This window comes from Amia ocellicauda, chromosome 6 (genome assembly GCF_036373705.1).
Source record: "Amia ocellicauda isolate fAmiCal2 chromosome 6, fAmiCal2.hap1, whole genome shotgun sequence".
NCBI classification, from domain to species: Eukaryota; Metazoa; Chordata; class Actinopteri; order Amiiformes; family Amiidae; genus Amia; species Amia ocellicauda.
In genome coordinates this window covers 27,650,678-27,675,783 of record NC_089855.1, presented here as the reverse complement: position 1 = coordinate 27,675,783, position 25,106 = coordinate 27,650,678, and the positions used below count along the sequence as shown (strand labels likewise).

The 25,106-nt window shown below is 36.2% G+C and overlaps 1 protein-coding gene across 16 annotated transcripts in view; it reads right to left on the bottom strand.

The window, feature by feature from the left end:
• The window catches only part of mbnl2 (muscleblind-like splicing regulator 2), a 73,722-nt gene that overhangs the window by 9,151 nt on the left and 39,465 nt on the right, over positions 1 to 25,106 (bottom strand). For 5 of the 16 annotated variants that reach the window (XM_066706719.1, XM_066706722.1, XM_066706718.1 and 2 more), the window contains exons 3-8: positions 15,969 to 16,133; positions 14,183 to 14,383; positions 12,633 to 12,887; positions 7,842 to 7,895; positions 7,156 to 7,309; positions 5,573 to 5,608 (exon numbers count right to left, since the gene is read on the bottom strand). In XM_066706719.1, coding sequence (XP_066562816.1) covers positions 5,573 to 5,608; positions 7,156 to 7,309; positions 7,842 to 7,895; positions 12,633 to 12,887; positions 14,183 to 14,383; positions 15,969 to 16,133 — 865 coding nt within the window. Of the gene's footprint in view, positions 1 to 4,505; positions 4,601 to 5,572; positions 5,609 to 6,296; positions 6,926 to 7,155; positions 7,310 to 7,841; positions 7,896 to 12,632; positions 12,888 to 14,182; positions 14,384 to 15,968; positions 16,134 to 25,106 lie in introns of those variants that run through there. The other 11 variants (XM_066706723.1, XM_066706727.1, XM_066706728.1 and 8 more) reach the window with 11 other exon arrangements.

Genomic DNA, 25,106 nt, shown 5'->3' with positions numbered 1-25,106 from the left:
GTTATGCATTGTGACCTGTGACAACTCCTCCGTCTGCTACAACTGCAACTATACAAGGAGGCATAAAACCCATTTCAAAAAGTAACATGCTAGTCTTGACCAATACAGGGACAAGCACATGGGATCCCAAGTTTTTCTATAGGTTGATAATTGCATTTAAGTCAAAACTATAACTAAGACAATAAAAATACAAATGAATGACTGCAGTTTGCATGCATTGTTTTCCATGCTCTGCCAGTTCATATGGGATAGTTAAAATTGACCTTTAAACTCTTAATCAAATAGCAATTTCAAAACGACAAGCTAGAAAATATGTGTTTAATCAATTCACTTATTAAACCCCCCCCCTCTCTCCTCACATGCAGTTTTTTTACTGTTTATTTAGTTTAAAGGTTCTGGAGAGTACAAACACACCCCCTGGATGGGAAATGCGTTCACTGCAAGCTAACCTCCAGTGAACGCTGATTCCCATTGATATAATGGGGTTGACTGGAAAAATCAAGGCAAAGTAATTAGCTCTGTAATATTACAGCTGTATCTGCACTGGGGATTTAATCCATTGCTCTAATCACTACTTCTCACTGCCCTTCTCACATACACGCACACATACACATGATGTCTATGATGTTGCTAAAAGTATTCCATAAGGAAGAGTTAGCTACCCGCTCCCTGAAGACTGTTCATACTGTACTGAAAGTTCATACATTTCTCTTGGTGCTAGAAACACATTTCTGTCAAATGTGCTCAGTGTAGTATTCATTAAATCTTCAGATGCTTATCCACAGCCTCCCGACAGATTAAAAATATGAGTTACTATGAGCTTTCTGAGGCCTGCACCTATTCACTTTTGCATTGGGGAATGGGTGACATGAGGGAAGGAAAAGACTTCTGGGATCTTCGGGGAGTGGGACAGTATATTTGTGTACAATAAACAGTAGGTACTGTGAAGATAAGAAAGTGTTCCTTTTGATTTTATAGTACAACATTTAAAACACTAATTATGCCTGTACCATCAGGCAATTTCTAAATCATTGCATTTTCTTTTTAACTTTCGAATGTGAAAGTTACTACGGGGCATTAAATAGTTTGAACTGTGGCCATGTTTATTTTTTTTCTTCGTCCACAGCACTTTCACTGCACTTTTTCCAGGGAGGATACACTGTGCTCTAAACTAAACAGCAGACACAACACGCATTCCTCACATTCCCTGCCTCTGTCACTCCATTCCAGAACCAACTGAGGGCAACTTGATGGTTCAGGGCAAGCACAATTAATCAGACTAATCAGGCAGACTGGTCTGGAAAACGGAAGAGATTAAAAGATAAACGTATTAGCATGTGTCTAATCATAACTTTCATGCATCTTTAAAGTTGTTTTGGGTCACAATATTAGTGTTCTGCTTGTATACATATTGTTTATTCCTTGGACTCAGTCCAAGTTTAAACATTCTTTTGGACACTTTAAAGTGTGGGGAAAAATATAAAATACTAAATCACCAATACTGACAAATACGTACATAAGTTGCTATGCATTCCACAAAAGTCATTAATACATTGCGTATTTCTTAATAAAAATGAAATGTGTACAAATTTCCAACTCACCTATAGTTAAATGTAAGTTTTAAATTCCTTATGGGACTGTTTCAATTGTTTTTGTGTACAATATATAAAACCTAGTATTAATTTGTTTTTCCCAGTTTCTAATTGCCTGGTAGATGCTACACTATCTGGTATTGATTTCTATAACTAACTGGTGTCTCACAGATGATACTGTGGAACAGAAAGCAAAAACCATTGACCATACCCAGTTACTTAAAAAACTAAAGAGCATACACAGCAAATTGCTAAAAGGTGCCATAATCCATGTTTTTCATTATAGTCAAGTTAACTGAAGCCAAAACTGCCCAATACAGATTCAAGTTTAAAGGAGTGCATCAGAAAGTTCTATAACATACTGCTTATATTTCACGAGTAACTTAACAATAATGTATTCTTAAATAGATTTTAAATAAATATATATTTTATTTATTGAGAAGGTTAATAACAATAATAATAATAATAATAATAATAATAATTGTACAACAATAATAACAATTGAATAACTGTACAGCAATAATACAATAACCAATACAATGGGTGTGCCACGAAGTTCATGTTAAACAATACATAGATTAAAGGCAACTGCACAACTGACCTGTTTATTAATAATAAAATACAAATAAATAAATAAATGCTAAGGCATTAAGATGTTGGCTATTGTATTTACTTAGCAGTAGAATAGTTAGCATTGCATTGATATTGGATTCCTACATGTGAAAATGTGATTTGATGATGTGGATAATTATATTAATCAGGAAAGACAATGGGCATTCCTATTATATAATTCAATATGATGCAAACATGTCATTTATTCTGGCTGGACCTACAGCGATAAATGCTTTAAATTGGGAAAAGTTGTTTTAAATCCCTATCTGTATGTGACATTGATTTGTAAGCAATTCATTTCACTTTACAACACATGATAGATGGGTTTTGTTGGACTCTGTGTGAAACAGGGCCATAAAAAGAGCAACCATTCCCTTTAAATGTGGAAACCAGGCTGCTAGACCCATTTGAGTGTAATTGTCATGGGTCACACACAAATAAGACATCACTTAAGTAATGTGGACATGAACACGAGGTGCTGAGTATCGCAATGCCAATGTGTCAACTCAATGTCATGTGGCAGTTAGTGAATGTGTGCCAGAGAGTGGTAGCAAACCAGTGGCCATGTCAGTAAACATGGTGGGAGGTGCAAACGAGCCACAACACAAGATGGTAATGCATTCTGTTTCAGCTGCACTGGTAAGGAAATTATCTGAATAATGTAACAGGTTAGAATTGCTACATACATGTTTTGTAGGTGGTTTTATAAGGCTGACAGGAGGCTTTAAAGACTAAAGCGACTCCTGCTGAATGCCTCTGATATAGAGAAACCTTTGAGATGATAGGGATGGTGTCAGGTAAGGAGATTGTCAGATCATAAGTCTTTGGAACATGTTTTACACATAGAAGGTAACAGCTTCCCTTCTGGAACCATCTAGAACCCTGCCCGACCAGAACACTGATTTATGGAATATATTGCCATTGCTCAAAAGCTGTTGTGTGTTGAGAGACACGTGCATGATACTGGTCTCCTGGAAACACATAATGTGTAAAAGTAATGTGTTCAACAATGCTCACCTTTTTTTACTTCTTCCAGAGTCTTAGTAATGACTTTTACGTACCTATATTTACACAATCAATGTCAAATCTCTACCCATTAAGGATACATTGTTAACTAAACAGGTAAAGTCTGCCATATCTTTTAGTTTTGAATAGTTTTATACTTTTACACAGATGGTAACACTCTTCTGTCCAAAACATTCTGACAATATCATTGCTGGTGACTGCAAGAATTCCTCCTTTAGGCTACTGCTCTTTGTTTCAAAAGGTGAAAACAATTCTGTATTTGTGTAAATCTACTAGTAGACAGTCACTGCAAAATGTCAGTTTTGCATTGTCTCAGCTTTCAACACATTTGAAGAAGGACACACTTAAAATCTGCTGTCTATAGCCATAAAAACAAAGTATTTTCAGATCAGGGAACTAGGCCTAGGTATGCAGAACTAATAATCACAGGACTAATCCGTACTATAGTCATACACATTCCTCCTCATTCTTCGGGATCCATTTGTGAGTTAAAAATCTCAATTTATGGTCATGGCAGATTTTACTTCTATTTATTTCTATTGTTAGGTCTTATACCATCAGAAAGCCACTTCATGAGCAAACATGCCAACTGGGCTAAGACAGTTAATATACCTTAAGGCACCAATAAGGGCTGGCCATTTGAGCTGCTGCTAACACAGGAAACCAAATCTTGTGGATAACAGATTCCATTTTTAGCTCTTTCCTTCAGGAAATGTACTTCCTGTTTCTGAAAGTACTAATATCTGCGCTTGGAAACTGTTGATTCTCGGAATTAATCCTCTCCCAGCTCTCGCTTCAGAAACTTCTCAACCATCGAAGGAAAGTCTGCGTGACAGTATTTTTGCACATGCAGTAAATATGGTCCCTTATCCTTTTCAAGACTACATCTTGAATTCCGAGGGTGGGGTTTTGTTTTGTTTCACACTGGACAGACATTATCCATAATGCAGATGGAAAGGGATACTGGACACTGAAACAAAGTCAAAAACAAAAAACAAAACAAAAAGAAAACATGCAAAAAAAAAAAAAAAAAAAAGGAAATAATGCAACACAACACAACTACTATTTGCAAATGTGAGAACTCTAAATAAGTGCCTGGGTGTTCTGAAAAGCCCAATACATGAGCAGAGATAACGGTACCCTTTGCTTTTATGAAACAATTCAAATCAAATAATAAGTAGAGCATTAAACAGAAGTCCAAAACATCCGTTACTGGGGGTAAGTACTTATTTAGAGCTCAGGGATTTATGAAAGAAAGCTTTAAAAGGAGCAAACCTGATTGGCTGGTGCTGTTGCTGCGTAGGGGACACTTGTGGCAGGAGTTGTTGCTGCAGAGACAGTAGCAGGCGTAGCACTGTACATCATGGGTACTTTTTCAGGAAGGGAACCATGGAAGCAATGAACAGGTAGGTGTAGCATTATGGTAACCATGGCAACAGTTTTTTTTTTGTTTTTTTTTGCATGGTGAATATTATACAGCAGCAAGCCATCATTAGGTTAGACCAGCAGATGGCATGCAATCACAATGCAAAGCAAGAAAGCATGGGAGAAAAATAAAAAAAAGAGGAAGAAAGCTGATTACAATCACAATTAAGGAAATTTATCATGATCATCAGTGATTCCCAGAGAAGTTTGAAAACAAAAAACGGTTGCAAAATGCTCGACAAACATTAACAGGGCCAATTTTTGTATGATGATGTTTATTAACAAATGATTAAATGTTGAAATTATTCAACAAACTGAAACTCAGATACATTTTTAATGACCGGATCACATTCCTCTGGGAAACTGATCAAATTTCCTAATACACAGTGCACAACAAAAGGCAAATTACCTAAAATTAGACAACTGATTTGCTTGGAATTTTAGTCTGGTGATTTAAATGTTTTGCTACAGTAAGATTCTGCCTGCAGAAAATGAAGAAACAATCAAAGAAAAAGAAAAAGGAAAGGGAGAAGGAAAATAATAATAATAATAATAATAATAATAATAATAATAATAATAATAATAATAATAATAATAAATGAACACTTGGGCGTTGTCATTTCAGAAACAATACAAACGTTACACAAAACCCAGTGACAGATAAACAATTTAGAAGCTGGACTTCAAAACTACATATTCTCTTACAGGTGTAATAAAATACAAATTACAGGTTATGGTTCAACGACAGACAATTTATACATGCATGCTTAAGTTTTTGCAGGGGATTTTCTTCCAAGGATAGGGACTTCCAATTTGCTTCGGTGGGAGAGCAATTTCTTTTAAAACAACTGTAAGAGGTGTGTTTTTTTAGTTTTTTTCACTTTAAGTGATATCAGAAAAAGAAGGGAGGAACCTACCAATGCTGGTAGCAGGAGTCATGCACAACACTGACCCTGTATATCATGCAGTGAAAAGTGAATAGAGGTTAATAAGGGAGAAAAAGATTAGCTGGAGTTCTTGTTTTGAGCATGCTTTCCATTCAAAGTGTTGCCATTTGGTTCATTTGTAGTCTTTGTTATGCATTTCACAAGAAAAAAGTGTCCCTTGGTCGTACAGTAGGGTTCATATCGTTACAAAGATGCCAATTCATCAGTAAAAGTGATCAGAAAAGAATCAGACAGAAAAACAAAACAAAATCCCAAAAAACTACAAATGACCCGGAAACAAGAAAGAGTTATAACAGAGCAAACTGAGCTTCAACCAAGATTTCAACTGTCATCATCAATGCAGTGACATGCCACTTTATCACATGCCCTTTGCTAAATATTGATGGAGATACTGGATTAAAAATAGGCACAGCATTAAGATAAAGCTTCTACCAGTGTTATAGGCAGCAGGGAAATATGTTGCACATACTGATGTAACTAGAACGTAGATTAAATGATGGGTATAAAGATGTAATATTAAAAAGAAATGCTAAATAGTAAGAATAACGTATTAAATCAGTGTAAAAACGCTAAAAAGACCGCTGGGGACGTAAACTGTGGATGACCCCAGGCAAATGTTTTTAAATTCTCAATTTTTGTTTGATTTGGTTTGGTTTTTTAAGTAGCGGACAAAGAAGAGAGGGTCACATGCTACTCAGTCTGGAGTACATTTAATGCAGAAGGGACGTTTATCTAAAAAAAAAACATGTACATACGTTTTAACAGTATAAGTTTCTGATAACACTTAATGCAGATGGTTGTTAAAGCAGTATTTACCAAGTTAGTACTCCTTTACTTTTTCCTTTGCAGCTACACCAGTTAATCAAAGTACAGAGGAGTTGTTGTTTCCCTATATATGAGCAAGCGCTTTACAAGTATGCAAGAAAGTCCCAAGTGCATGTGTGCTAATTAAACTTTTTTTTTGTGATTAATTATCAACCATGTTTTACAAAAAAAAAGGTTTACAAAGCATATATCCCAATCAAACAGTTGATTTTGTACACCTAATTACATCTTGCAGCAGTAGTTTTATTGATAGTACACACCATTGAGATCAAAGTTTAAAACTGCTAGCATTTCGCCACAATATTTTGGGCTACATTGTTGAATTAAAAAAACAAAAAAAAAACAAAAAAAACATTGCATAAATATGTCAAAACTACTTTATATCTTGTAATGCAAGGCGTTTCCTTCTAAGGATTTTTTTCATCATATCTTCGTGCTGCTTAGAAACCCACGATTACTTCCATGCGTGGCTGTCAAACCACATGGAATGCAAATAGCCTTCAAACAAGAAGAGAAACAAATGAGACCCTTATTTTTCTTTCGCGAAATACTTGATACTTTTGTTTTTTATTATTTTACTCTCCGCAGAAATTATTTGCACCCTCATGCTTAAGAAAACAAACAAACAAACAAAACTAAAAACAAACAACAATAACAAGAAACCCTCCAAAGAAATATTACATACCAAGCTTTATGACTGTCACTGTGGAGATAGGAAGCAAACGTACCTGTGGGAATGAATGCTGTAGGCTGTTGTAACTGTGCATTGGCCAGAGCCTGCTGGTAGTGCAAAACACTGGGGTTAAAGACTGTGCTGGCACCATTGCTTTTTTCAAGTGCTGGTCTCTTTGGTAGGGGCTGCAGGATGCCGGGTGGGAAAGCCTGTGAAGCAGAAATGTAATATTAGCAGAACAATGTAACAAAACCAAATGCCAATTCATCAACTCTATTACTTACAAGAGACATTGTTTTATCATATGCGTATCAGTTATTTATAGCTAATTTATACATGAAATAAATCACAATGGTATAATAGGTCTTTTTAAATGTTCAAAGAAGTATATAGAAGAGTGTTTAAAAATCTGCACAGCAATAGAAAATGCAATATTAAATAAGGTAGTTAGACATTTTATGATTAACTAAAACCAAAATCACATTCACTTTAAAATTTTAATCTTTGCTCTGTGAAGTGCAGGATTACTTTATTTATTTTTATTATAAAGCAACACAGAGAATTATATGGTAGGCATTATGCTGTAGTTAAGTAATTTATAATAACTGATGGTAGATGATTCCATACACAAATATTGGATGAGTCTTATAGCTTTTAAAAAAAAGCCAAATTAAATTCTGTGAGTTGCTACAGTACATTTAAAAAGCTACATGCAAAGCAAAAGGTGAAAGGTCAAAGTACCAGATCTACAGTTGCCTCGAGGGGTCGCTTCATTGCTTTGGCAGTCGACTGAGTCTTTAAATAGCAGGCAGCGAGCACATGATGGCAGTGGGCCAATGGGATTCAAGCGTATTAACATACAGGTAAACAGCAAGCAGAGGTGCATCATGGGGACAGCATTGCATTGTGGATAGGTGAGAAGGAAAAAAAAAACAAAATAATCTGAATGCAGTATACCACATACAAAACAATAGGCATGCACATAAACAAAAAAAATAGTTTCAAAGAAACATATTACTAAGTTCTGAATTAGTACGGAAGCAAAAAGCATCTACTATACCTTTGTTAAAAGCGTGAGAAATTACAAAGATTTATAATATACAAATAATTTTTCTACAAAAAGTTGGGTTTGCAGATATTAGTTCTATATGTCTTTGTACTAGTCTTTAACAGCATATGTATTCACAATTCGGCTGTTTTTTACCACAATTTTTCTTCATAATACGAGATTCTAAATATTAGTACAATAATATTAGAGTTTATATATAATATACATATACTTGTATATATAATATACATTTTGATTGACAAATTTATTAATTTATAAATTACAAAAAGGTGCCTAAGAGTTTAACACATACGGAAATGTGACCTGGAAATGAAAATTGGAAAATAAATCCTATTAATAAACCTAGTAAATTACCTTCTACATAAAAATGTCTACTTTGCTCCACATGACCAGTTGCAATGTGATTTCTGCACTTCTGATTACATGTATCCAATACTCTACATATAGTGCTTTATGATATTGAAAGTACCTGGCTAATTGAATAATGTACAACATCTTGGCTTAAAACATGAACTGTTGATTATTTGACAATTGGATGACGTCACGATCAATTGTTAAAAGATGAAACACAATAGTGAAAGGGTAAATAGTGGGCATGCTAAATGTAACCTTATTTACAAAATCGTATATCTATTTTTCTTATAATTATTTAAATGTAACTTGTCACCCTGCATTATCATGGTCATTACAGAGATAGAAACCAATTAGCAGGGTAACAGGGTAATGTTGAGTCATTCTTCATTTGGAATAAACTGTTAATAGTAAAGGTACTTCCAAATACTAGTTGTGTCTTACAAACACTGAGAGAGAAGCACTAATGATTTATGAGGACTGGTCTGAACTTGGCCAGGTAAATTCAAGGGTAAGCACCTTTCATAGGATGTGCATTGGAAACCACATTCTTCAGAGTCATGGGGTAGTGATATAGACTTGGTTTGCAGGTTCAGATTCAAAAACCTTTAAATATTCCACTACTTTAAGGAAGAAATACTGTTGTAAACAATGGCTTAACTGACAAAGAAGTGTGTTCTTGTAACGGGAACAGGTATAGTACCCTACTTCATGTTTCGAAACAAAACATGGATGTCTAATGCAGAATGTGGAGCTCTGTTTTTTTTCTCTTTTTAATCCATTTAATCTATGTTTTAGTTCTATATATGTTGCCTTCCATATTTTAATCTTGCTATTTGTTCCCTCTTTTTACTTCTCCTTATGGACAGGAGGATCCTACATGTAAAACTGTCCAAACAATCAACATGAATTGAATTCTGAGTGAGCTGAATTTTAACCCAATCTACAACTGTTTTTTTTTTTTTTTAATTAAAATGTATTTTGCTCTGTCATGAACCAAAGAACTACTTGAGATCATGAACGTGCTCTCTTCATTTATATTTTTAATTTTAATCATATTGTATAGCGACCGTCTAGTAATTATTTGTAAAAAAAATAAAAAAATAAAAAAAATAAAGATAGTTATCTTTAGCCAGGATATTGTTTTAGTGATTTGCTTTTAAATGACCCAATTAATTGTGCTTCCTACCAACTAGCATAATTGATTTAAAAACAAAAAATTCTCAGCACAACTTTGAATGGAGTGCCCTTTTAAAATTTAAATTATGCTTCAATGACATGCAAAACAAAAGCAAAAGAACAACACCTGCAATGGAAATGAATGGAAGGTAATATCTGCCACCTTTGTCTTTAGAAATGTTTTACAATGTTGTCCTTTTTATTTCATAATTATTGATGATGCCAAAGAAGCCACGTTTATACAAATAGGCCATGCAAGGGTCTTGAAAAACAACAATTTAACATGAAAGTAATGCGAGAGAAATAACAGAGTATCTAATCAATAGGCGATTAGAGAATTGGAGTATGTATCGAGTTTTATTGCTTTGATAGTTCCAGTTGCACTAAAACAAATGAAGATCTACAGGAGAGTTGGAGGGGATCAGGGGGCATCTCAGATAAGCCAGGAGGATATAAGATGCCACAGACAGACAGAACAGCAGGCAACATACAAGTCGCAATAAAGAAAATAAAAATGATGGAAGCTGCAAAAACAACTGAAGTGCAACAGCGCGGAGGCTAGTAATTTTACTGACATCTCACAGAATGCAAAGATCTGAAAATTGCGTTGAAACGATGAATAAAACACAAACTCTGTTCTGAATAAATACGTGAGGATCTTTTGGGGAAATAATCTGAAAACATTCAACAGTTTTTTTTAAAGTAGACTTGAAACCAAGACGAAGCATCTGTCTTTTGTGTAAACGCTGCCTAAGAAGAGCAAATTCTGATTTATTTCAAGTAGGGTATCCCTCAGGCTCCTGCTTAACACCTTATTACATGATTCTCAAAGGGAACATGTGCCAAGAGTATTGAGGAGAAGTTATGCCCTTTGTGGATATTAAAATATGTGCCCTAAGAAAAATGATTAAAAAAAAAACATGTTTATATTTGTTGTACTTTCTTTTGATTTAAAGAACTCAAAATATGATGACTAATTTACAAAAATGCATTCTTTTTGAATGCGTACAGAAGGGGGTTATGGAGTTTGTCCCTTGTTATTTCTGTATTCACTAAATAGTTAACACACTGGAGAGAAATTATGAGACCAGTATGAGGAATTTCATGACACTGATTTCAGCCACAGGTGGTCTACTTGGCTTTCATCATTTGTTAAATAATAATGTGGGCACCGTTAGTGTTCAATGCTTACATAAGAACTGGAAAAACAAACTGAATAGCTGCTTATGCAGTAGTATTATTGCTTTTTTCTTACACATATATTTAGCAAATATATATATATATATATATATATATATATATATATATATATATATATTAAATAAGCATATATAATGTATATTTGTCGAAAATGCAGAAAGATGCCAAATAACAGGGATGATTGCACTGAGAAAACAGTACACATGCCTTGCCTGATGTCTATTTCACTTTATACAATGATCAGCTGTGGTCTTTGTCCAAATAATTCAAGTCTACGATGCAAGGATCATGGAATTTTGGGAGAAAAAAGGCAACGCTAAATGGAATGACATGAAAACACAATCAAGCCATTAACAAAGCTGTTGCAAACACAAACAGTGTCAGTGCATTACCAAAAATGGAAATAAAAAGCAAGACCTCAGCATTTTATTTGTATTTTGAAATGACACTAATGAACATGTCTTTATTATCTGGAGAGCTAATGCTCATGGGAGGTTTACTGACTAGTTATGACTGACAATTGCGTATAGCTCTGCTGTCACCTATGATCTTGTGCAAACGCAAATTATGTATTTTGATGGAAAGTGTATTGATTTTTTAAAAAGCACTCTCATTTTGAGCTACAGGTTATCTAAGAATAGACAAGGGCCCATTTCCCTTACATAAGCAAGGGCAGCAAAAGTTAATGGAAATTCTGAAAAACATAAATAAAGGAATAAATGAAATAATAAGGAAGCCGAAAAAGCCGTACAGTGGTGCCAGATTAATAATTCATGTATTTTGCAAACAGTTCTGTCAGTGTGGATCTTTAGAACCAGAAAAGTGACTGATAGATGACAGAACATGTGGACATCTGTGAGTTAATTTTCTGATTTTACTGATAAATAAAATAATTGTTTTTCAAAGTAGCATATAAAAGGTGCAAAGGCTACCTGTTCTTACTTTCAAAGTACAAAGTGAAGACTATGTGCAGTTATCTGAAAAGTTAAGAAATATGTGCCAGTAATCTTGCCCAGTATTATAATAAAACTTTATAATACGCTGTAAATATTATTGTATAATAATTGTATTATTTAAAAATATTCTAAAGTTAAAAAAACAGTGCTCCACATTTTTAATCACTACATAATTGATGTAGGCCCTATATTTTAAACTATTTGAATTTACAGAATGATATCTTTGTTCAATGTCAGACTTGTCATGATCACCAATTGTATTCTCAAGTTTAGAGAAAAATAATAGAAGGCTGACCTACGGTATTTATATACACATGATCATACCTACCTTGTGCATTGATCAACGGTATAAATATAAATATTTCAAATATGAATTCAGGAAACATCTAAAAGATAGAAAACTGGTATAAAGTTGTTTAGACTATCTACCCCAAACAAAAGATCCAGCATCAATACTGAGCTCCTCAGAACAAAAGAGGCCTGATTCTTCCAGATTGCTTTGTGAAAGCGGATTAACTATTGTATAAAAAAATGGGATGGAAACATTCTACACAGGCCCCGTACAGTACTGCTGAAAACAATACAGTAGAAGTGCTATACTTCACTATTTTCATCATTAAATACTGAAATTGGGGCCAATATCGAGTATGTTGTGGGTAGGAGGTGGGGGAGACATGGGAGATAATGATGCCACCCAACTCCATACCAGTCTTCATTTCTACTCATGTATGCTGCGTCTCTTGTAGCAATATATTTAACTGTAAAGTTTGAGCTTACCATCGCTGCTGCTGCTGCTTGTGCTGCCACTGCCGCCTGGTTGGCTTGGTGCTGAGCAGCTTTGATTTTGGCCTGTAGGTGTGCTGGAGGGTGGAAGTATTTGCACTTCTCTCTGGAGCAGCGGCTCTTGATGTAGTCCATGCACACGGTGACGGTGTTGTCGCTCGTGTCGATCATGGCGCTGTCGCTGGGGTGGGCGAACCGGCAGTCCGTCTCGCCTCTCGCGCAGTTCCCACGCTGGAACTCCCTGCAGACCTGTGCAGACACCACGGGGGAAACACACACACACACACACAGCCGCACAGACACACACAAATAAATAAAACAAGACGGTCATCAGTAATTTCATTACACACACCAGTTCAATAATAATGGTCACTCAGACGATAACCTCCCAGCATGTCGCTTTAGCTCCAACCCTTTCATTTAGCTACCGACTCTGACAATTGCGGTCCTTTATAAAGAAACTGCAAACAAACCAAAAAATTAAGCAGTACTTTATATAACTGTTGTCAAAAAAAAAGGGGAAAACATTATTGCCAGAAACGACTCCAAATAATTACACAAGCCAGACACATTTCATTGCATATTAAAGAGAGAAAAAATATATAAAGCGTTGAGTAGTGTTACAGTTGTACATGATGCAACCTTCTGTCTGTTCATTAAATGTCAATTCAAAATGGAAAATTGTTTCTTCATTGCTACATAATAGTGCCATTAATCCCAATTTGGTTTCCAGAGGAATGCCTATGAAGCACGCAGCTGCAGCAACTGGGGAAAGAGTTATATTCCACTGAGAAATAAACAGTTTTCATCTATTACCACCGTAACGCTCTCTCTTTGCCCTAATTACATGGGTGTCCTTGATAACCCTTAGCATATAGTATATGTGTACACCAGTGTGAGTATTAAAAAAAAAAAAGCTTCCCATCAAAGAAGTGTGAAATGAAAATTCCCATAACTATTCCAGCGTATTACAGTCTGATGGTCTATTCATAGCATGAAGGCAAATAAATCATTGCACCACACATAACTGTGTGTTTCATTATTGCATTATGAAGACCAAACAAACACCCAATGTGGTTTTGGTTTAGGGGGATCTCATTTGAAATATGACCATTATAATTATCAAGCAAATTATCTGGTTGCAGCATATCGTTCATAAGATATTAAATAGTTATATAATATAAAATACGAAACAATTACTTTTAACCAACTGCTGATCAAGATGGCATATTCTTGACATGCCATAAGATCTCCAAACAACCTTTTGCCTGCCACTGTCAAAAAGCAATCACCCCAACTGGTTAAACATTTGTAGAGCAGTTAAATTAATCTGGCACCACAGAGTAGCAAATACAATTACTTTTGGGGTTTACTTTGTTCAAGAAAATGCACAGAACTGCTCCCTGGTGTTTCAGTCTTCCTCTACCTCTATCACCATTCCTTGTGTAAAGTGATCGTTTTTTGTGAAGAAACAATAAATCTGACTGCTTTCCAACACCACAAATTGTATTTTTCACACCCGATGGTGTGCAGAGTTCAGTTACCTCTAGCTTGTCTGTCCTCAGCAGTTTCTGTGTCGAAGCAGAGCCTTGCACTGAGACAGGCGGGCTCCCTGGAACGATGACCGGTGTACTGGGGAGCATTTCGGTGGGCATCAACCCCACTCCCGGTGTTACAGGGGTAAGATATGGAGCGTAGCTAATGCCAGGGTTTGTTCCTAAACCCTGGGTTACGGGAAATGTAGGCTGAGAGAAAAGAGACAGGAGGTAAATAAATTAGAGCGCATGTTATCATTAGAGCAGTGTTTTTAGATTGTGAATCAAATTTGACACCATACTGTGCAAACTGTCTGTATATTTTCAAACAAGCATTTTGCACCTTTGATGTGACAGTCCCGTTGAACCTATGGAAAATGTTCACTCATCTTATACTTATATATAGATGTAGAACTAGATATAGATGTATAAAAGAACATAACCAAAACACAAAACTTTTGAATACTGATTCGTTATCAACATTATAGCTTTTAAAGTGTGATCTGCATTCCTGCTCTCACTTGGTGCATTGTAATTCTACTTTTTGTGAGCAGTCTGTAAAGATTAAAACAACCTTCATATTGAACTACTCTGACTGGTCGACCGGTAAGTGCAATCAACATTTCAAGGAACAGTAATTTGCGAAGGTTTTATTTTCTCATTGAGGCTCTCTGGCATTGTTGAGTGAACTTCAGCCTACTCACACTCCCCTTGGAGGGAAAGTGTTGCTCACAAAAGAAACAAAACAAACGTTCCTTTATCTAGGCTACTGTTACACCCCTCATGTCTAAAATAAACCTAAAGCTAGTTTTGAGATTTCCATATGCAAATATCTCATATGCTGGTTTTGTATCAATGTAACCCTATAATTCCAAGAAACAAGTAACATATTTAATTGACAAATCTGCACGGTTAAAAAAACATCAACCATTCAGGACGTCCCAAGTACATACATTATATGCACGTCTTCGGTGTTTCTGCATTTATTTTTTATTTTCTCCATGTCATCTGGCTCAATGTAAGTAAAATCTTCAATAATCTGTGTTATGTTAACAGCAGTCTTTAACCATAGTCTAGCTGCTGCTACATTAATGTGTTGTTTCCATCATTTATATAAACGTACCCACTTCTTTGCTGTTAAAATCTCAACTTTCCTTTATGTAACATTTTTCTACAAGGACCAGGTAAGTATACTGAATGTTTCCATGTCTGGGCACATTGTGAACTCACAGCACACCTTTCATAAGAGTGCAATATTAAATCAGCCCCTTCCTTGGGGTGAATACTGAGCTCAGTGCTGTGTCTGACTTCCAGCTGACGCAGGCCCCAGGGCTGGTGCTGGGGCAGGTGAACACAGGCGGGAAACACTCCAGTACTTGTTTTCTGATGTAGGCAAGGCTGGGAACATTTGGGATGGCAAGAGCCTTCTACAGCATTCCCATTCCCAAACCCATCCAGACTGCAAACCCAGTTTAGGTACTTTTGGAAAGATAAATATGTTTTCAGACACAAATGCTATTCTAATCTTTTCATCCGTGTTGCGAGGGAACAGAAATCCAGGCAGATTAGAAACAGGGTCAGAAGAAATCCATGGGTGTGTGTTTTCGTCTCCCACCGAAAGAAAGTGGATAGTGTCTGTCAGAGTGACTCCTTCACAACAGTTTTGGAGACTTGTACTCTATTACCAGAATGATTTAATGTAGTTTATCTCATATTCCGAAACAACAGTTTCTTTCTATCCCCCAATTCTAAGGACAAAAGACCAGCAAGAGCAGTAGTAGACATGTATACTTACTACTGGCTGCATGGCTGTGCCTGGTATCATGAACTGCATCTGCTGAGCCAGCATGGCCGCCGCTGTTTTCTGTTGAATGAGGTTGTTTCGTCCATTTATTTCTAGCTGGGTTTTTAAATGTGCTGGTGGATGAAGATATTTGCAGTTTTCTCTCGTACATCGACCCTGCATCAAGAAAACAAACTACATGTTAGGAAAAAAGTAAGAAACCAACACATATACACACACTTATATATTATATATATTTATTTTTGAGTGAAACAATAATGTCTGTGGACATTTTATATAATGCAAGATCTGCCTTTAGATCTTTCAGACTGAACTTCAAAACATATTTTTCAGACTGAAAACAGCTTGGCGAAGTATCAGCACTGGGAAAAGGAACAGGCTTATAATTGGTTTGGCTACAGAAGGTTTTGACAGTCCACCACAGTGCTCCCCTTAACTCATTGTTAGGATGGCTCGTGGAAATACTTCTAGACAGTTATACATTTCAAAGCAGGTTTTATGTGAAATACCAACACCTTACAACCCCTAGAAAAAACTCCAAATGGTATGCTGATATCCAAGCTACTGCACAGTCTTACTATTTCCTCGGACCAGTAATGTTGTCTTGCAGTACATGCACACTGTTAGACTGCTATTGTTTTATCTTTGTCTGCTAGGAAAATTCCTAGTATTCATCCTGGCAAAAACAACTGTAAATCCAGTGCAATACAGTAAACACAAGGCTCAACTTGAAATGATCTGAAAGCATGCACTGCAGTGAAGGTGACAGCGCTGAGCAGAGCCAGTCGTTTTCACACCCTCTGAGGTACATTTCCGCCATGGATAATTCATGCAGAAATGTGAACTCTGCTTGGGGTCGCGGTCTCCTTGGATCACAAATCCTGAGCCAATTAGTTTCAACTCAGCAGTGACTGCATGATAATCCCATATGGAATGACTCATCTCCCTCATTACAACTACTACTATTAATAATAATAATCATAATACTGATTATCATAATAATAATAATAATAATAAAACATATTCTTATATACATATATTAAGTAAAATAAAAGCTGTAAAAATCACTGAATTATCTTGAGCCAATGTCATTCTTATTATATAATTGAATAATATATGATACATTACAGACTAAGCTCAAAATATTTGAAGTATGAATGCATGTTCTATTTATTTATGAATATATTTATGATTCTAGGTGTTGTTTGTGTTCATTTCATATTCACTTGAAAACAAACAAACAAACTAACAAATTGTAATTCTGGAGAAGTATACAATAAGCCTTCTTAGCAAATTTGTTAGGCAGGCCGAATATAATAATCAACAAAAGTGAGAGTAGTAGTTTTCACTACAAACCAGAAACACATAGCTATGAACTAGAAGTTGTAAGATCTTTTATTATTTGTTGGTTATAAAAAGACAAAGACCATGCTTAAGCCAATCCTTCTGATGTTCAGAACAAAACAACACATCACGATATGATTTCATACAGCATAGTCAAGACAAACACACTGCCAAAGCATGGTGTGTCTGAATTTTACAACTACCAGCTTAAAAGTGTCCAACACAATCGTTCAATGGAATACGGTTCTCTTTACAACTTTTACTTGATAACGAAAGCTAAGATTTCTTATGTTCTTAGGGCCCGAGGGCAAAAAGCTTTTAGAAATACAGTTAGTGGGGGGACGATTAGGCATGCTGGGCAATATAAAAAGATATTTCCAGTTGCTTAACAAAATGAATGTGATTTAATGATCAATAATAACGTGTGAGTGCTGCAGCAGAATGCCCAAGCATATTAAAAACAATGAATGCAGTAAACTGGTAAAGGAGTACAAATTAGATTTATTCCAGCCGTAGGAAAATTTATGTATTAGTGCTGTGATGAATGCACTAGTTGCTCCAAGGAGGGCTAACAGAATTTGGCATCTTTTTTTCTGATAATGAGTAAAATCAAGTTAAAAAAACTGCTCAAAAACAATGTACAATGTAAAATGGCTGCCCGAGTCAAATGGCTCCTTCAAAATATGTAAATAAATAAATATGTGTTTGTTTCTTTTTAATATTCCGGAGCTCGATTTTGAAGGATTTATAAATATGCAAAGACGTTTCTCTCCATAGATTTGCTTAGATTAGAAAGTGTTTACAGAAGTACAGAGCACTTGGGGTTCGATGTGTCAGTACCGCCCCCTGACGATCTTCTCCTCTTCATAAATCATTAAAAAGTGTTTCACAACTCTACCAAGTGCATCAGAGAATACAGCTACACATACATACAGTTGCAAAGGAGACTATTATAAGGATATGCATAAATATAAGCTTTTTAAGGTGTCAATGTGGCCTTGAACATAAAGAAAAAAGTACAGATGGCTTACTAACATTTGTTTAAAACTCTGAGTATTAAACACAACGTCTCCTAACTGGATAACAGTCCTATAGACCACGCTGATGGAAAACGAAACTCTGGAGAGCAAAAGCAAACCATTAGGATTTGGAGATGGGGAGATAGAACTTTTACTCATTCTCTCTTACCACGCACTGAATATGTGCAGGAAAGTTGTTCAAATTACCTTAAAGGCAAATTACACTTTATGTGGGAAACTGTAAAATGTGAAGCATATGATTCAGATTGTTTAAGATTGCATTAGTCATAATTACGCATTAGGTAAGCTTCTACCGCCAGTGCTCTTCAGCCACACAATTTCCTGATAATTACTATACAAAATATTACAAAAGGCACTTTTTCCCTTTATTTATTTATTACCCAAGGGTTAGAATAGTAAATGAGAATCACAACTATACAATGACTACTTGAGGATGATGCCATTGCGACTAAAAATACAATTTATGAAACCACCAGGGACACTTCTGCAAGAGTGCAGGCAGGGCTCCTTTCAAATTCACATCCCTAAAGGCCTTCATATTCCACAGAAGAAATAAATAAATAAATATACACATTACAATGCTACTGAAGATCAAAAAAATAAAACAGGAAGAAGATACAGCACCACAGCAGAAATATTAAATCAAAGCACCCTTTATGAGTTAAAATCACAAATGCTAATGGTTTATGTAACAAAGTTATCTCTGATGGTATTGTTTGGGGATTTAAAGCACTTTTTTATTATTTTTAAAAGGTATTTGTGCTCATTAGGAAAACAAAATAGCTCTGGATAAAACAGAGGTCTTAAACACTGTTTGTTTACAAACCATTAGAAATGTTGACAGGACTTATTGCATTCGGGAAGGTCATAAGTGAGCTAACGTTATACTGTTTTTCGTGATCTATGAAGGTTCATTTGTTTCGTCGCAAGATTGTGCTGGGAGAGAAAGGAATGTGGAAGCCTGTATCACACCTCTCTGGTCACAACATGTAGCCTCAAGAACGGTCCAAAGACAAGTAACCTGAACACAATTCACTACCAACAAAGGATTTTAATGGTCATGGGTTCAATAGGTTAGTGGTTAATCATGGGTGGGTGAGGAGAGGGATGAGGAAGCTTGTCCAGTCCCCCACAAGCTGGGCTTATTGAACTGCATTTTAATAAAATAGACATGGCTTAAAAATACTGAACTGAAAGAGGCTTAAAGAAAAAGCTGAGTGGCCAGAAAATGGCCCTGAGCTTGTCAAAGTGTTGAATCTCTTCAAATTAAGTTCTCAGTCTTTTTGTTGTAAAACAGTTCAACCACAAGTCCATTCAAAATAATCCAGCAGTCAGCCATATAGCACTCTTTATACCATGCTTGTTTGTCCTGCTTATTACTTCTGTCACAATCTGTAATGTTCATTCACAAAATACTCTCCTAAAAAAAAAAAAAAAATGTTGTAGCAATGAACTGAGTAGTCTGGAAAGAGCTTCTTTCTGCTTAAAAAAACAAGCACAAAAGATTAAAGAGACTATTTTTACTCTTTTAAACATTTTGAGTTGAATACAATGTGTGGACGACAACAGAAACAAAGGGAGCACAATCTGCCAAAAATACATTTTATAATGAAAAAATGAAAATGGCTTTTGTGCAGTCTGTAGTTCATATCAAAACATTTTTAAACTCATTCAGATTTCAGAACCAGATCAGAAATGTCTTTCTCTTGGGTTTCTGTTTCATAATTCATATTCATTTCAATCAATGTATGTGGAAGACTTCACTCTCCAAGGGTAGGATTGCAATATTATGAAAGCAACTGACTTCAAAAAAATGCTTAATTTGATATTTATACAGCACCTTAGAAGAAATAGCTCTATGCCAATGTTTTGTTAAGCGAGTACACTAGATCTTCGGATAGGAGAGTACGGGTAAAGTAGTTACAGAACCCTAACTTCCTACACAGAAGCATGTCTGAACAAAATACATTTATATAAGGTGTTTTTTTAGGTGCTGTTGAGCTTGTGTAAGTGCATAGTCTTTACTTTATTTTGACAAATCACTTCTTGTTTAACTATTTGCTGACTTTGTGGAGACTGAAAAGTATTATATTTGTCTAAGGGACAGAGGCAGTGCATGCATTCAAGAGCAGGATGTTTTTATTTTCTGTCTTTATTTTGTCCTTATGGGGGATTGACCATTTGCATATATTCTTTTTTTTTCTTTTTTTTATGGGACCATAGTTTTACTCAGAAAAATGTAATTGTTCCTCTTATTAACCTAACCTAACCATAACCTAAGAGACTCAGGGCTGGATTAACTCAAAACTTTGAGCCACACACTAATAGCAAACTACAAACCTGTACATCATAGCAGTTACATGTATGATTAGAAGAAACTAGCCTCTTACTAAAAAAGAAGCTGCAACTGAGTACAGTTCTGTAGTTTTCTATTAGCGGGTGGGTCAACGTTTTGATTTAATCCCAGCCTCAGTCTGGCTGCATTGCTGGACAAAGGTAGTGAGTGTTTTTTTGTTTTGTTGTTGCTTCGTCCACTGTTTTAAAGAACATAAATCCTAAATTAACAGTGCCATTTGTCTTCTACTCATGCTAAGGGAGAGAGGATGAATTATTTAAGGTTGTAGGCTAGTTGGTTTTCTTGCAGCTGTTGACAACACAGGCTCTCTGTTCACTCTGAAGAACAACACCCAGTACTGGTACTATGACACTGGCATTTCTGACTGCTGCTGATGATGATGAATACAAACATTTATAAACCTTGCTAGTGCTAGGCTCTTTTGTCTACATATCAGCCATGATGTAGGTATGCTAATACTAATGTATCTCCAGTTTCTATAATAACAATAATAATACTTATGTATATAGTGCCTTTCATACTAAAAGCAGCTCAAAGTGCTGTACACGAAAATACATTTAATTGAATATTTAAAATACAATTAAGATCAAACAAATTACAGAAAACATGTGACTTAAGTCTTGACTTAAACATAATCTACAAGGCATTTGCAAGATATGCCTTCTCCAAGGACAAAAAAGTAATCTTTAAAGGTAGTAATCTGAAAATCAATTACATAAATAATTCTCACTCAATCAAACCGACTTAATCAACTAAAATTACTTACTGGAGTATGTTATTGTAATTGAAAATAATACATTTTACTATGGTTACTGGGAAGTGTAGTCATCCCTGGCCTGTGTAGGATGAGACTGCAAGAATGCCACCCAAGCACCACACGGAGAAGGGGTTCCAGTGACTTAAATTACTGCAAAATTGCATTACTACAGAATCTCTTTCAAGTCTGCCAAAAGAAGACGTGAATACAGTGCATTAGAGTACTGTGTGGCAGTAACCACAAGAGCTCAGGCACTAAAACAGAAAGGGGAGGAATGCTTATAAACTCCAAAGCCTATAATGGCGATGGAACCCAAGGGAATTTCCCAGCTCCTACAAAAAGTGTAAGGAAACTCGGTGCACAAATACAGAGACTCCTTTTATTCCATGATGCCAGGCGCAATGGACCTCAAACCTCACAAATGCTGTTCCAGCTCCCTGCATCATTCCACAAGGCTCATGTTATCCATTAATAAAAATTGTATCTGTTCAATCAAATGTAAAGACACTGTAGACATATGCTTGATTATCCTGCTGGCTGTTAAAAGCTTCCAGCATGCCCTGAAACCGATTAGGATCGTGATGTCTAATGCTAGAGCTGGAATATGAGAAAATGCTTCTAATTGCCTTAAATCACTCAAAAGATGCCACCATGCAGGTCCCATGTCCTACCCTTGGGTTAATAGACATGGCAGATGCATCTGCTATAAATAGTAACAGTAACAGAAACAACAATAATAATAATTATAATAAAGCCAACTGCATCTGTTGAAAGGCTATATATATATAAAGTATAGTATACTATATTTTATTTTATTATCTGTATAATATTATATATAGACACTCATAAGGGTTGGCATGCAGAAGACCAGGAAGCAGAGACCTTCTGGCGATAGAATCAGGGGTAACTGAGAGTCTGCTGTCCATGCCAGGGAGTGTACCCGAGATACTGGTGCCCTGCCCTGGGGAAAGGGCAAGACTCAGACCACTTTTTCATCCCACAAATGTGCAAATGATTGGAACCTGGCGACTGAGGGGGGTTCAATCTGTCAGTCAGCCCACTGTCGTTTCTATTTCCAGCCTTGTACGAGTTTAGAAGAGTGTGTTTAAGATCCCGTCTTCCTGGAATAGACACTTCATTTGATTAAATACCTAGCAGGCTCCTTCAGATTCCACTGTAGAATATCCAAGGACATTTTGCCATTCCTTGCCTCCTATTATCTTTTCACCAGTAGCTAAAGTTGCCAATAAACCCCAAAGATAGCCTCCTCCTTGTCTCAATGTGGACTGGAGAGACTCCCATTTAAATCCTTCCCATGGCTTACTTCACGTCATCAATTCCCCATCTCAGCCATCTGTTTCTTCGAAGGTCATTTCTGGCAAGAGTTGACATTTTCATCTTGTTGTGGAAAGGGTTTCTTGCTAGCAATCTGACCACTGAATACCTTTTGATTTCATTGTAGTCTGATAATTTTGTTGATACCTCAAAACCACATTCCTCATGTAGCTGCTGTTTAACTTATGAAACACTTGGCATTTTTTGGTTTCTGCTGCTGTAGCATAGAGTTCAGTCCGGTATTTTGAAACTTTTCCATTTATTTCTTTAGTTGTAAATTTCATTGGACGAGGTAACTACATGTAAAAGGACAATATTGCACTGCAGTCAGTTCTCGTTAGCATTTTGAATGATTTTGAAGTATTTTAAAAGCAGAATTTGCATTTAAACTCACTTAAAATATGTTTAGCAATGTATTTGGGATTCCTACTCTGCCGGAGAGTTCGGAGACCTGGATTTAATTGGTTGAATGCGAATTGTCAAAAACAATTTGCACCTCTTTTGAGTACAACACTAAAGCTTAACACAGAAGATTAAAAGAAGAAATGTAAACATGTAGCACTGCACCAAATTCCCTGTCCTCAGTTAGCACTTCAACTGTTGCCAGTTCGCTGTTCACAAACAACAGGTGTATCAGATATGAAAGCTTGAATGCTGAAGGATATACAATTTGTCCCAGTTGCAAGTAAGTACTGGGCAGCGAGACATCTGGTACTGACAGGCATTCATCACACACATTTCTGTCTCCAAGATTGGAAGTTGAGGTCTTTTCATCTCAAAGCTTTCAGTGTGTGTTACACTATATTCTTAGCTGTACACGTGCTTGATAACATATTATTTCGGTTTTATTTATTTTCCACCACCATACACAGCCAGCTTAAATAATCATCCTAAAGATTTCCAGATATCTTCAGAGCCTATATGCTCAAATCCTCTGATTAAATTAATTTAATACTTGTTTCAATATTTCCCCAGTAATAATTAGTATGCATTTGTTTCACCACCAGTAATCCTACAGATGGGCTACCAACACAACTGCTGACACTGTAGTGATTAATATGCAAGAGCTGGTGTTCAAGCATCTCTCCCTCGATTTGCACAGTAACTGGTTATTTCATAGCAAGCCCCTTGTATTTTAACTGAGTCGCACTCAGAACTAATAACAAAGAGATTTTCTGATGGTGAGCAAAACCAACCTAAGCAAGAATTGACAGCCATAGCAGAAGTTATACAAATCTATTATGTCCACTTTGCATCGTTTGTCATGATGGAATCTCAACAGCATGGCTGAGAGACTGAGAGATCCCCCTTGGTAACAGCTAGCTTCTCAAAATCCACACTCCCTTAAATTATACAATTCCGGCTATTTTGCAAGATTCATTGATGTCTCAAACACGTTTCATCCTGGAAATGAACCAGGGATATTAACTTATGAGCGTGTGGTAGACACAACATTCTTCATCATCCCTGGGGCTCGGCAGCACCTGAACTAACATCAGTCTGACGTCTCTCAAATGGATCCTGCACTTGTATGTACTTCTAATGATCTGCAAACCACTAAGGCCTGTATCCAGGAGGATGAGAATCACTCAAATGCACTTTAGCTGCTGCCACAGCTAGGACCCGTGCTGCATCATCCAAATGCTAAGATCTCGGGCTGTGATTTTCAAGAGCTTCATCCTGCTTTATAAAAATCATCCATTTCTGAATGTCTGACTAATTTAGTTAAGTTCCTGCAATTTTATTTGGGCCCATCTAGAAAGTGCTTTTCAACTGGGTCATTCCAAATCGAATTTTCAGATTCATCTTCCTGCTCTCCTCCTGCAATATATATAGGCCTATATTTTTGTTTTTGTTTTTCTGTTCAAAGGTGCTTACTGGGTGTGGTGGTGGGGTAAAAACTGCAGCATCAATTATTAATACATTGCAAAACACAACCTTAAAAAAGCTGTTGTTACATAATTTTCTTGTAAAATCATTTTTAGGTGGGCTGCAAGCTCTTGCAATCTTTTAGACATCCACGCTTTAAATGCCGTCTCCCGAGAGCATTTAAAACGAGGAATCTCAAATGAGGCAATGCCTTTAAAGTGATCTCAAATAAAATCACATCTTTGGATACAAAAAGCTCTGTGTATCTATATCAAGTAGTCCAGTTAAAGAAATCCTTCTGTATCCAGTGTCCAGCCATTTCGAATGGAGCAAGAACGCTTTGTGTGTTAAGCCAGTATTTCCCCAGTATTGTAACGCTAGAGGGGGCAGATAGTAGGTGCTGGGAAACAAACAACAATGTGCCACAC